The 13,570-nt window shown below is 44.6% G+C and overlaps 1 protein-coding gene across 2 annotated transcripts in view; it reads right to left on the bottom strand.

Moving 5' to 3' along the window:
- ppm1h (protein phosphatase, Mg2+/Mn2+ dependent, 1H) overlaps positions 1-13,570 on the bottom strand; it is a 131,434-nt gene that overhangs the window by 38,242 nt on the left and 79,622 nt on the right. For both annotated transcript variants that reach the window (XM_067999372.1, XM_067999373.1), the window contains exon 3: positions 11,769-12,110. In XM_067999372.1, the coding sequence (XP_067855473.1) occupies positions 11,769-12,110 (342 nt within the window). The remainder of the gene's footprint in view (positions 1-11,768; positions 12,111-13,570) is intronic.

The following is a 13,570-nucleotide window of genomic DNA, read 5'->3' as shown; positions in this document are numbered from 1 at the left end:
AGGAAATGCTAGAAATGTACAGCAGAGGGGTCAACGTCTAACAGAGAAAAGATAGCTTAATGTTTTGCGGGTTTAACCCTTTGTCAGATTTTCCCAAGCTTTTGGAAGCAGTCCATTGTGGGTCTGAAGCGAAACAAGCTTTAGTGAAACTTCTCGTCCTTTTCATAGAATGATACAGCACAGGAGGCCATTCGGCCCATTGTGCCTGTGCCAGCTCTTTGAAAGAGCTATCCAATTAGTCCCATTCCCCTGTACACTTTTCCTTTTCAAGTATTTATCCAATTCCCTTTTGAAAGTTACTATTGAATCTGCTTCAACCCACCCTTTTAGGCAGCGCGGTCCAGATCATAACAACTCGCTGCGTTAAAAAAAAATTCTCTTCATCTCCATCTGGTTCTTTTGTCAATTAAATCTTTGTTCTCTGGTTACCGACCCTCCTGCCAGTTGAAACAGTTTCTCCCTATCCACTCTATCAAAACTCCTTACAATTTTAAACACCTCTATTAAATCTCCCCTCAACCTTCTCTGCTTCTCTAGTCTCTGCACATAACTGAAGTCCCTCATCCCTGGTATCATTCTAGTAAATCTCTTCTGTGTCCTCTCCAAGGCCTTGACACCCTTCCTAAAGTGTGGTGCCCAGAATTGGACACAATACTCCAGCTGAGGCCCAACCAGTGATGTATAACGGTTTAGCATAACTTCCTTGCTTATGTCCTCTACACTGCCTGTGCCTCATTGTCCTTTGCATGTTCAACACCAATAGGAATGACACCAACAGTGAAAATGCAAAACAATGATCTGTGTCAATTAAAGACAGGCCGGAGAATACACAATTACACTAGTATTTTTTAAAAACTAGAACATTTTAAAAAATAAATGAACTGCATGTCCTGTTCTTTTTCCCAACCTACTTATGTACACTGCTGATTTTCAAGCTGGAGCAATCTCAGTAATGTTGCAGTTTGCCAGTGCATTGTGTGATGCAGTTAGGCTGAATCCTGTTATTATTGTGGTCAACCATTCTCGAAGACAATGCAAGTGAGATATAAAGCATTGAAACCTGTAATAGTATGTGAAAATTTGATAGGCAGTGTTGCCTAAAGATACTGTTTTAAATTAAATTTAAATAAAATTGGTTACTATGGATTTCTAATCATAAACCGTGAATTAAGAGTTGCGACAAATCAAGCAGTTGTACTGTAACAGGGAACTTGTATAACTGTACAAGCACCATAATTAAGACAAATAACAGGGCCAATTTTCCTCTCATGGAATGCATATTTTCCTGGCTCCAATGACAGCAAATAGGGATGAAGGCTCACCACGCTGGGTGTAACCCTAAACATCCTCTCTATGTAGGCCTAAAGCTTCTCTCGGTGGTTGGGGGGACAGAGAGCTGAGAGCCTGCGCCTTCAATAGTAGTGGGCATCGCATTTCCATGCAAGTGAGGTGGGTGGGGGTATTCCCAACACTTCTGCCTCATTTTCCTGTTATTTCACTGGAAGGATGCCAATTTGGAGACCTTACCCCCTTCCCTTCCCCACCCCTCCAGCCCCTCATCGATTGGAGAGAGGCAGGAGGTGGCTCTGCAGGCAAGTCCATTCTCTTGCTTTTATGGACATCGGGCCATGGATTGGCTGGAGGTCTTCCAGCTGTTGTTCCAGCAGTCAAAAAACTTCCAATCATGGCATCCATCGCTGCAGCTGCAATCCCTTGCAAGACCAACTCAGTGCACTTCAGGAGCGCTGTGCCAGGGAACATAAGAACAGGAAGCAGGCCATTCAGCCCCTCGAGACTGTTCCGCCATTCAATCTGATCACGGCTGATCTGTACCTCAACTCTGTTCACCTGCCTTCGATCGACATCCCTTAGTAAAAGGGGCCAGGAAAATTGGTCCAATACGTCATCAGACAGGAAAGCTTTAATCATGCTCAGTCTGTGTAGTGCTTACCATCTCTCACCAAATGAACAGAAACCTCTCAGCTATAGGGTCAGCATTGCTAAATAATGGGACTACTAATACTTTAATATTTAATTACACAACATAAAGTTCAGGAAATTGGTTCAAATAATAGACCTTGTGCAGCTCTTGGTGTTGAGTGTGGAAGTGTCAAACTGCAGCTTAGCAATCACGAGCACACAATACATGAAAGGTTATTAATTTGCTTGCACCAGTTCTCGGCAGTGCATGTAATTTTAGACAGTTCATTAACTTCCCTGCAAATTATTTGCTATCGCCTTCAATGGTTCTGTGTTCTAAGCATTTTTTTTTTCCTATCTAGAATCGCCCGGTAGAACTCATTGAACTGTGTTGCCAGAATCTATGATGCATCAGAAAATTTAGGTTTTGTGCATCTTGTTCCAGCACAACTTTCTGACACTCGCTGCCTTTGAGGGAATGGGAAAAAAATTTTTATCTGATAAAAACTACTGCCAATTGGATACATTAAAAAAAGAAAGGCTTTCATTGATAGGATGCCATATCACACATCTCTCAAATGTCTCAAAGTGCTTCACATACAACGAATGGCTTTGAATTGCAGTGATTTTCAGTAGGCATGGCCATTCTGTGCCAGCAACAAACAGCAATGGGAATTTCTGCCAATGGAACTTTTGATCCATTTGCATAGAATGGTATGAATTACTCTAAAGAAGGAGACCATTTGCCCATCAGGCCTGTGCCAGTGCTGGTTCTTCATCTGGAGCCAGCTCCTTTAATCTCATATCCCCATTTCCTTTCACAGTCTCTGTTTTCAAAATAATTATCCAATTTCCTTTTTAAATGTTGTTACAGTCTCTGCCTCAATAGCCACTTGTGGCAAAGCATTCCATTTTCAAAAATGTCTTCTGATTGCCAGTGACTTGTACAAATTCTTCAAGTGATACTCATGAGAATAAGCTAGCTTGTTACCAATTAGTTTATCAGAAGAAACGGTGAGGCAAAGGGGAGGGGGAGGGAGGGGGGGGGTGTGTGTACAAGAGGCCAGAATCAAAATTCGGGGTAGGCTGTATGGCTGGAGATGGTTACAGAGATAGGGCAGGGGGAGGCCATGGAGGAATTCAAACCCAAAAATAAGAATTTTAAATTTCAGGCACTAGAGGACCAAAAGCCAATGTAAGCTAGCAAGGACAGGGTGATGGGTGAGCGGGACTTTATACAGGATAGGATACAGGCAGCAGCGCTTTGGATGAGGTGAAGTTTACAGACGGTGGAGGGAGTGAGGCCGGCCAGGAGATCACTGGAATAGTCGAGGAGACAGAGCCATTTTGCTTTTCGTCTGCTTTTAAAAGCCTTCCAAGTCTTCTTTCATCCTTCCCTCCTAATCTTCTTTATGCTTCTGTATTATTCACCCTATAATTATCATTTCAAAACATGACTTCTGCTTTAACCTCTTTATTTATCCATTAATGCTCTCCAGGAATTGTAATGTATTGAGTAATCTGGGAGACCGAGATTACGCCCTCAGAAGATGATCTGAAGCGGTGCCTCCCTTTGGCCTACATCTTGGGGTAGAGTTCCCGCTTTGTGTGCAAAACGGGAAATTGCGCCCAAAATGCGCTTTAATTTGCGCTGGTTAGGTTACAGTTCAAGTTTCTGATAAAACGCATTTGCATAAATCACAAACGTAAAATCTTCCATGAACCAGCGCAATCGGGCAGCAGAATAGAACGTAATTGTTCCTTTTTTCTCCCCATTAAAAAGTATTCCTTGATGTATTTAAGGGGAAGCTAGACAAACACATGAAGGAGAAAAAAAGAGCAGAAGGATACGCAGATAGGGTTAGATGAAGAGGGGTGGGAGGAGGCTCGTGTGGAACATAGACGCTAGCATAGACCATTCGGGCCGATTGGCCTCTTTCTGTGTTGTAGTTTCGATGTATTTAAGAGCGAGGTAACCTGGTGCAGTTTTATTAATACAGCTGAAAATGGGTTTATCACCAAGAATAAGCACTTTTAATAAGTGTCTTGTCCTCTGCCTGTGAGTAACCTGATTTAAAATCACTGAAAATGACTTAAAAAAACTATACTGAACTATAATAGTTTCATTGGTGTACACTAGTCAGTCTCTTAGTAAACTAAATATTTTTTTGATACAAGAAAACCTTTAAACTGTGTGGACCAGTGCCTGTGAAAGAAAACGAGCGCACTCTGAAGAACTTTTCTGAACCAGCGGAATCTCGCAACGTCAACCTGGGGGCGTGGCCCGTTTTGTGGGCGTATTGAATCTTTAACCAGCGTAAAAGATTGTGGAAAACACAAATAGAAGTGGTTTTGGGAGTAACTCAATTACGTTTCAAATTCCCCGATCTTTTGCGCTGGTTCAGCCTATTTCGCCCGGATTACGCTGATATTACCAGCGGAAACTCTAGCTCCTTAAGGTCTCTGCTATGTGACCTCAGACAGGATATAACTTGGCCAGTAATTCCACTGAGGCTTGAGGAACTACTTCGAAAAGGGGGGGGCGGAGAGCGAGAGCGAGGCGGGGAGGCAGACGCAGCGAGCGCGAGAGAGCGAGCGAGACACAGAGCGAGCGAGCGAGACACAGAGCGAGCGAGCGAGACACAGAGCGAGCGAGCGAGACACAGACAGACAGACAGACAGCGAGCGAGACAGACAGACAGACAGAGAGAGCGAGCGAGACAGACAAACACAGAGACAGAGACAGAGTGAGACAGAGACAGAGAGTTAGACAGAGAGACAGAGACAGAGACAGAGAGACTCACACGGAGAGCGAATGAACAAAAACATAAAAGCACCACAGTGCAATTCAGCTAAACATTTTCCTCATAATGAACGTCTCACAGTCAAAGGGCAGAATGAAGCAGTAACACAAGGTGGTTATTTATAGAGTGTTGCTCGGTTAGTCGTTGGGAATGGTATTGTATTACTGTCATTCCACATTTTATTATTCCACATAGATGTGGAATAATAAAATATCCTACATTCTGAACTACCCATCTGTCTGGTCATGTGGCTTTCTGGCTGGGTGGCGGTGAGCAGCTGTATATTGAGAAAAAGAAATAGGAAACTATGGAAAAATATTACTAAAACAGATCAGGAACCAGAATAGGTAATTGTAATGTCACACTAAAATGGCAATTAAAAATCCAAAACAAACTTGCCTTTGAAGGTGTACAAATAATTAAACAATTAATGGTGATAAAAAGCAAATTTAGATATCAGCCTTGGCACAATTGGTAAAACTCTCTCCTCCGAGTCAGAAGGTTGTGGGTTTAAAACTCCCACTCCAGAGACTTGAGCACATAATCTAGGCTGACACCCCCAGTGCAGTACTGGGGGGCGGTGCTGCACTGTCGGAGGTGCTGTCTTTTGGATGAGATGTTAAACCGAAGCCCCGTCTGCCCTCTCAGGTGGACGTAAAAGATCCCAAGGCACTATTCGAAAACAGCAGGGCAGTTCTCCCCGGTGTCCTGGCCAATATTTATCCCTCAACCAACACTTCAAACCAATTATCTGGCCATTGATTGAATTACCGTTTGTGGGGCCTTGCTGTGCGCAAATTGGCTGCCTCGTTTCCTATATTACAGCAATGACTACACTGCAAAAGTACTTCATTGGTTGTAATGCGCTTTGGGATGCACTGAGGTCGTAAAAGGCGCTGTATGGGGGGGGGGAGGGGGTAACTAAAATCTTGGTCAGAGGCGGGTTTAACGAGGGCTCTTAAAAAAGGAGAGGGAGCTGGAGAGACGGAGCGGTTTAGGGAGGGAATTCCGGAGCGTGGGTTCGAGAAAACATGGTGGCCAATGGTGGGGCGAAGGGAGGAGGTAATGGATACGAGTCCTGAATCAGACGAATGGGAGTGTTCGGGGCGATGGGGGAACGTAGGAACAGGAATAGGCCATTCAGCCCCTCGTGCCTGCTCCGCCATTTGATAAGATCATGGCTGATCTGTGATCTAACTCCATATACCTGCCTTTGGCCCATATCGCTTAATACCTTTGGTCGCCAAAAAGCTATCTATCTCACATTTAAATTTAGCAATTGAGCTAGCATCAATTGCCGTTTGCGGAAGAGAGTTCCAAACTTCTACCACCCTTTGTGTGTAGAAATGTTTTCTAATCTCACTCCTGAAAGGTCTGGCTCTAATTTTTAGACTGTGCCCCCTACTCCTAGAATCCCCAACCAGTGGAAATAGTTTCTCTCTATCCACCCTATCTGTTCCCCTTAATATCTTATAAACTTCGATCAGATCACCCCTTAACCTTCGAAACTCCAGAGAATACAACCCCAATTTATGTAATCTCTCCTCATAACTTAACCCTTGAAGTCTGGATATCATTCTAGTAAACCTACGCTGCACTCCCTCCAAGGCCAATATGTCCTTCCGAAGGTGCGGTGCCCAGAACTGCTCACAGTACTCCAGGTGCGGTCTAACCAGGGTTTTGTATAGCTGCAACATAACTGCTGCCACCTTGTACTCTAGTCCTCCAGATATAAAGACCAGCATTCCATTAGCCACCTTGATTATTTTCTGCACCAGTTCATGACACTTCAATGATCTATGTACCTGAACCCCTAAGTCCCTTTGGACATCCACTGTTTTTAACTTTTTACCATTTAGAAAGTACCCTGTTCTATCCTTTTTTGATCCTCACATTTGTCTACATTGAATTCCATTTGCCACAGTTTTGCCCATTCACCTAATCTATCAATATCGCTTTGTGATTTTATGTTTCCATCTACACTCCTTACAATGCCACCAATCTTTGTGTCATTGGCAAACTTAGATATGAGACTTTCTATGCCTTCATCTAAGTCGTTAATAAATATTGTGAATAATTGAGGCCCCAGGACAGATCCCTGCGGGACTCCACTAGTCACATCCTGCCCATTATCCCTACTCTCTGTCGCCTTTCCCTCAGCCAACTTCCTAACCAAGTCTGTACTTTTCCCTCGATTCCATGGGGGAGTGGGTGTTGTAGGGGGCGTAGGAGCTTACAGAAATAGGGAGGGACGAGGCAGTGAAGGGATTTAAACACAGGATGAGAATTTTAAATGCGACACACTGGGGGACAAGGAGACAATGTAGTCCGCAAGTTTACGGAGGGCAGAGGATGGGAGGCTGACCAGGAGAGCATTGGAAGAGTCAAGTCTGGAGGTGATGAAGGCATGGATGAGGTTTCAGCGACAGATAGACTGAGGCAGGCAATGTTATGGAGATGTGAGCGGGTGGCTTTCATGATGAAGAGGATATGGGATCGGAAACTTAGCTCGGGCTCGAATAGGATGCCGAGGTTGCAAACAGTCTGATTCAGCGGCCGGGGAGCAGGATGGAATCTGCGGCAAAAGTAGAGTTTGTGGCGGGGGGACTGAAGACAATGGCTTCAGTCTTCCCAATGTTAAGCAGGAGGAAATTGCATCTCATCCAAGATTGGATGCCAGTGATCGAGACCGGGGGAGTAGAGAAGCCGTGGGAGATGTCAAGATCAAAGGGGTGGCCGTGAACATGGATCGGGGAGTTTACATGGAGGGAGAGGTTTAGGGAGGTCAAGGTGTGTAGAGAATTCAGGCGAGAGAGGGCAAGGTAAGCTGAAGAGAGATTGAAATCATCGAGGATGAGGAGTCGCTTGGTGCAGAGTCTGAGGGAAGAAAGAAGAGTATATCTCAGGGAAAAACTCTGTGAGGCTTTTGGTGGTGGGGGGGTGGATTTTAAAGGAGAAGCAGGATCGATTGTAACAAAGTGAGGCACTCAAAGGAGGAGCAGGAGGACAGCAAGGTGTGATGTGGTAATAAGGCAGTAATTTCCACCACTGCAACGATTTGGGTTGGGCTGGTCGTGGAAATTATGGCCAGGTGAGGGGGCTTCGGTTAGGGGCAAGGTATTGCCAACAATGAGCCAAGTTTCAGTCAGAGACAAGGGCCTCAATTTTAACCGACCGCCGGCCAGGCAGTCAATTTAGCCGGCTGTCGGGCGGGAGTCTGCGGTGAACTATTTAAATGAGGCCCTGCCATTAGCATGGGCAGGGGCCTTCACGTCCCCGGCCATGTCTGGTTTCTTTGCCCGCTACCGGGCTCCCCCGCACCCTCTTTGCTAATATTGGGGACACGATGTCGATACATTCGCCCAAAGTAAGGTAATTAAACCTTGGCCCTGCATTGGAGAGGGGTCCAGGATACTCCCTTCCACATGTTCCTGGCTGCTGTACTGGCAGGTGTCATACCTCCTACTATTCCATGGCCATGTCCAGCAATTTTTATGGTTGACGACTCTGGAATTTAGGACGGGGTCATCGCGGGTTGGTTGGGCGAGCAGGGTACTTACGCTGACCGATCAAGGGACTCGAAATTTTGGGGGGGGGGGGGGCGGGTGGGGAGGGAAGGCAGGCCACTCGCTTGTGAGTCGGAAATTCAGGACATTACCCAGCCAGTGTCGCCAGAGGTCAACGCACGAATCAGCTGGCAATTTTAAAAGGTGTCTAATTTGAATTCTTACGACAGAATTAGCATAACACAAAGTCCTTCCCATGAATATAAAAGGACTGCCCCAGGTACAAAACAATTATTTTTATCTTGCCGCATAATAGCATTGAAGCATTCTGGTGGAATTAGAGCTACATCTTCCCAAGCTCCAACTGGTAATAATCCGTTTATTACCCGCAAGATCACAAGAGACGCTAGCAAGCTTTGATTCCGCAGTAAAGCAACACGGTGGGGTTGAGAAAGGTATTTAAAAAAAATTCCTAAAAGTGCTGCTATGATCCTTCTTTGGAGAAAGTGGGAACCAAAATTTGGATTTCACTAATTTAAGTCTCTGCTTATCTTTGTGCGTTTTTGATCCACATTTGTATTTTTTTTTATGGTGCACTGATTTTCTAGGTGGTCTCTTGTGTTAACACTTACCAGCAATGGCCAGAGACGACAACTGTGAAAAATTTAGATAAATGCTCGTAGATCCAAATGGACCCAATTCCCATGAGGAACAGAGGACAATCCTAAACACAACATCAGTGGAGATCACCGCCCAGTTCCAGTGTTATGTCTTTGCAGCTGCACTCTGTATGTTTGCATTAAACAGGGTCTGTTAATAAGGTATAACTCTGGAAACTGATCAGGAATGTCTCCATATAGAATCATAGAAAGGTTACAGCACAGGAGGCCGCCATTTGGCTCGCCAAGCCCATGCCGGCTCTCTGCAAGAGCAATCCAGCTAGTTCCACTCCCTCGCCCTTTCCCCGTAGCCCTGCAAATTTTTTTCCTTCAAGTACTTATCCAATTCCCTTTTGAAAGCCACGTTTGAATCTGCCTCCACCACCCCCTCAGGCAGTGCATTCCAGATCACAACCACTCATTGTGTAAAAAAAGTTTTTCCTCATGTCGCCTTTGGTTCTTTTGCCAATCGCCATAAATCTATGTCCACTGGTTCTCGACCCTTCCACCAATGAGAACAGTTTCTCTCTATCTACTCTGTCTAGACCCCTCATGATTTTGAACACCTCCATCAAATCGCCTCTCAACCTTCTCTGCTCGAAGGAGAACAACCCCAGCTTCTCCAGTCTACCCACATAACTGAAGTCCCTCAGTCCTGGAACCATTCTAGTAAATCTTTTCTGCACCCTCTGTAAGGCCTTAACATCCTTCCTAAAGTCCATTGCCCAGAATTGGACACAATACTCTAGTTGTGGCTGAACCAGTGTTTTATAAAGGTTCATCATATCCTCTTTGCTTTTGTACTCCATGCCTCTATTTATAAGTCCATGATCCTGTATGTTTTTTTAACCGCTTTCTCAACCTGCCCTGCCACCTTCAATGACCTGTGCACATATACCCCCAGGTCTCTCTGTTCCTGCACCCCCTTTAGAATTGTACCCTTTAGTTTATATTGCCTCTCCTCGTTCTTCCTACTAAAACGTATCACTTTGCATTAAATTTCATCTGCCATGTGTCCACCCATTCCGCCAGCCTGTCTTTGTCCTCTTGAAGTCTATCACTATCCTCCTCACTGTTCACTACACTTCCAAGTTTTGTGTCACCTGCAAATTCTGAAATTGTGTCCTGTACACTCAAGTCCAAGTCATTAATATATATCAAGAAAAACAGTGGTCCCAGTACCGACCCCTGGGGAACACCACTGGACACCTTCCTCCAGTCCGCAGAACAACTGTTCACCACTACTCTCTGTTTCCTGTCACTTAGCCAATTTCATATCCATGCTGCCACTGCCCCTTTTATTCCATGGGCTTCAACTTTGCTGACAAGGCTATTATGTGGGACCTTATTAAACGCCTTTTGGGAGTCTAGTGCTATCTGTCTCTCCCAATCCTTTGTGCACCTTGTATAGACCAAAATCAGGAGTGTTGGGTATTTTCTATAAATCAGACTAAATCTGTACACAGCAATTATGTTAAAGCAGAACTTTTTTTTTAAAAAAAAGAATCACATCATTACGAAGAATTTGGGTGAAGTTTCAAGGGTGAATTTTTTAAAAACTCGATCAAGTTAGTTAAACATGATTTGCCTTTAGCAAGTCCGTGCTGGCTTTCCTTTATTAATCCACGCTTGTCCAAGTGACTGTTAATTTTGTCCCAGATTATCGTTTCTAAAAGCTTCCCCACCACCGAGGTTAAACTGACTGGCCTGTAGTTACCGGGTTTATCTTTACACCCTTTTTTGCAGTCAGGCTCAGAAATCTCTCTAAGCCAATGCCTCAGCTTCAGCCATGACTCAGTCAATAGCACTCTCACCTCTGAGTCAGATGGTTGTGGGTTCGAGCCCCACTCCAGAGACTTGAGCACATAAGAACAGGAGTAGGCCATTCAGCCCCTCGTGCCTGCTCCGCCATTTGATAAGATCATGGCTGATCTGTGATCTAACTCCATATACCTGCCTTTGGCCCATATCCCTTAATACCTTTGGTTGCCAAAAAGCTATCTAGCTCACATTTAAATTTAGCAATTGAGCTAGTGTCAATTTACATTTGCAGAAGAGAGTTCCAAACTTCTACCACCCTTTGTGTGCAGAAATGTTTTCTAATCTCGCTCCTGAAAGGTCTGGCTCTAATTTTTAGACTGTGCCCCCTACTCCTAGAATCCCCAACCAGCGGAAATAGTTTTTCTCTATCCACCCTATCTGTTCCCCTTAATATCTTATAAACTTCGATCAGATCACCCCTTAACCTTCGAAACTCCATAGAATACAACCCCAATTTGTGTAATCTCTCCTTGTAACTTAACGCTTGAAGTCCGGATATCATTCTAGTAATCCAGGCTGCAGTACTGAGGGAGTGCTGCACTGCCGGAGGTGCCGTCTTCCAGTCGAAACGTTAAACCGAGGCCCCGTCTGCCCTCTCAGGTGGGCGTAAAAGTTCCCATGGCACAATTTTGAAGAAAAGCAGGGGAATTCTCCCCGGTATCCTGGTCAATATTTATCCTTAACCCAACATCACTAAAAACAGATTATCTGGTCATTTATCTCACTGCTGTTTATGGGATCTTAATGTACACAATTTGGCTGCCGCGTTTCCTACATTATGACAGTGACTATATTACAAAAGTACTTAATTAGCTGTAAAGTGCTTCAGGACATCCTGAGGTCATGAAAGGCGCTAAATAAATGCAAGACTTTCTTCTTTTTCCTGGAGGAAGTCATGAGCACTTTTTGTTTAAGTGAAAAAAAAAATTAAATCCAAAGGGAAGACAGAAAGAATGTTAAAATTCATCACAAGTCTTTGCAACGACCAAGAAAGCACCAACAGTGACAGTTTCTCAATTCTGACGTTTATTTCAAATGACGGCCACAAAAACACTTACCATTTCTTTAAAAGCATTTTCAATTGCTCCAATAACCAAACTCTCATGTGCAATTTTCTTCTCGATGAAGAACCGTGTCGGAGGGGTGCTTGGTGATCCTGGGGTCCCCATCGACCCTCGCAGCGAAGCAGCTCTGGTTAGCGTCCTTGTGTTACTCACCACCTCGGGCTCATCATTGAGGCAGGTAGGGGGGAGCACAGCAGAGTTCCGCAGGACACCGACCACCTCGACAAGATGCTCTGCTATCTTGTGGTGGAGGAGTTTGGAGGCCATCACGGCAGCGCCAGTTCCTGCATGTCCATCAAACAGTGCCCAGTAGTTAAACGTAATCCCTTCCAACTCCTTTATAAAAAAAAAACACAAGAGAGGCAACTTCAGTGATGCATCAACAGTCTGTGCTGCTTAACTCACGTTTCAACTGCTGGAGAACTCTCTTAACTTTATCTTCAACTTACTGGCTGTTAATTGAGAGTTGATGCTAACAAAGATGTGTCAATGTTAATGATAGTGGAATACACAGGAGGCACTGCTTAATATTGTGGTTCTCAACAACTAACAGGTTAATTTGACATTAAGAGTTCCATTGATATTCACATCAACTTACATTTATACAGCGCCTTTAAAATCGTAAAACGTCCCAAGGCACTTCACAGGAGCGTAGTCAGACAAAACAAAAATTGACACAGAGCCGAAGGAGACACTGGATGGGTGACTAGAAGCTCGGTCAAAGAGATAGGTTTTAAGGAGCGTCTCAAAAGGAGAAAAGAGAGGTGGAGAGGCAGAGAGATTTAGGAAGGGAATTCCAGAGCTTGGGGCCTAAACGGCTGAAGGCACGGCCACCAATGGTGGGGCGAAGGAAATTGGGGATGAGCAAGAGACCAGAATTGGAGGAACGCAGAGATCTGGGAGGGTTGTAGGAGGTTATATGATATATGTTACATACGCAACAGTGTCTGTCTACATTTTAAAAAATTTATTCGTTCATGGGATATGGGCGTCGCTGGCAAGGCCAGCATTTATTGCCCATCTCTAATGCCCTTGAGAAGGCCTTCTTGAACCGCTGCAGTCCGTGTGGTGAAGGTTCTCCCACAGTGCTGTTAGGAAGGGAGTTCCAGGATTTTGACCCAGCGATGATGAAGGAACGGTGATATATTTCCAAGTCGGGATGGTGTGTGACTTGGAGGGGAACGTGCAGGTGGTGTTGTTCCCATGTGCCTGCTGCTCTTGTCCTTCTAGGTGGTGGAGGTCGCGGGTTTGGGAGGTGCTGTCGAAGATGCCTTGGCGAGTTGCTGCAGTGCATCCTGTGCATTCATGCAGTGCATTCATGCAGGCCAGACTCAAAAATTGAATTCCAATGTATCGAACACTTTCCTGTCAATACAAGAGCTCCAACAACAAAAACTGTTGACCAATTATCCTTTTTTAAAATCCTCAACTCGCTAAATAAAGTCAGATCACTGCACATTTTGCTGAGGGACAGTGCTGCATATTAGATCAAAGCACTTTTGTGAGAAATATGTATTTTTTGTTCACTGACTGCGGTTGTTTTTGTTTCCCGCTGAATTGCTGAATGAATTATTAATTGAGCTACGGTACAAAGGCTTACAAATTGGACACCCTCATCTGCAGAATTGAGGAAATCCTGAGCGCAGCACAAAATTCCTCATCGCTTCAGGATACAAATGTCTGTATTCATTTTTGGGCAGCTTGGAGGTGCTCTAGTGCTGCCCTTATGCTTATAAGGTGGTAGATATAAATTCTGATGGAGCCCAGCAATTCAATCTGCTGTTCACCATTTCACC

The sequence above is a fragment of the Heptranchias perlo genome, chromosome 18 (assembly GCF_035084215.1).
Source record: "Heptranchias perlo isolate sHepPer1 chromosome 18, sHepPer1.hap1, whole genome shotgun sequence".
NCBI classification, from domain to species: Eukaryota; Metazoa; Chordata; class Chondrichthyes; order Hexanchiformes; family Hexanchidae; genus Heptranchias; species Heptranchias perlo.
Note: the sequence above shows the minus strand (reverse complement) of the source record. Positions and strands in the feature narration are given on the sequence as shown.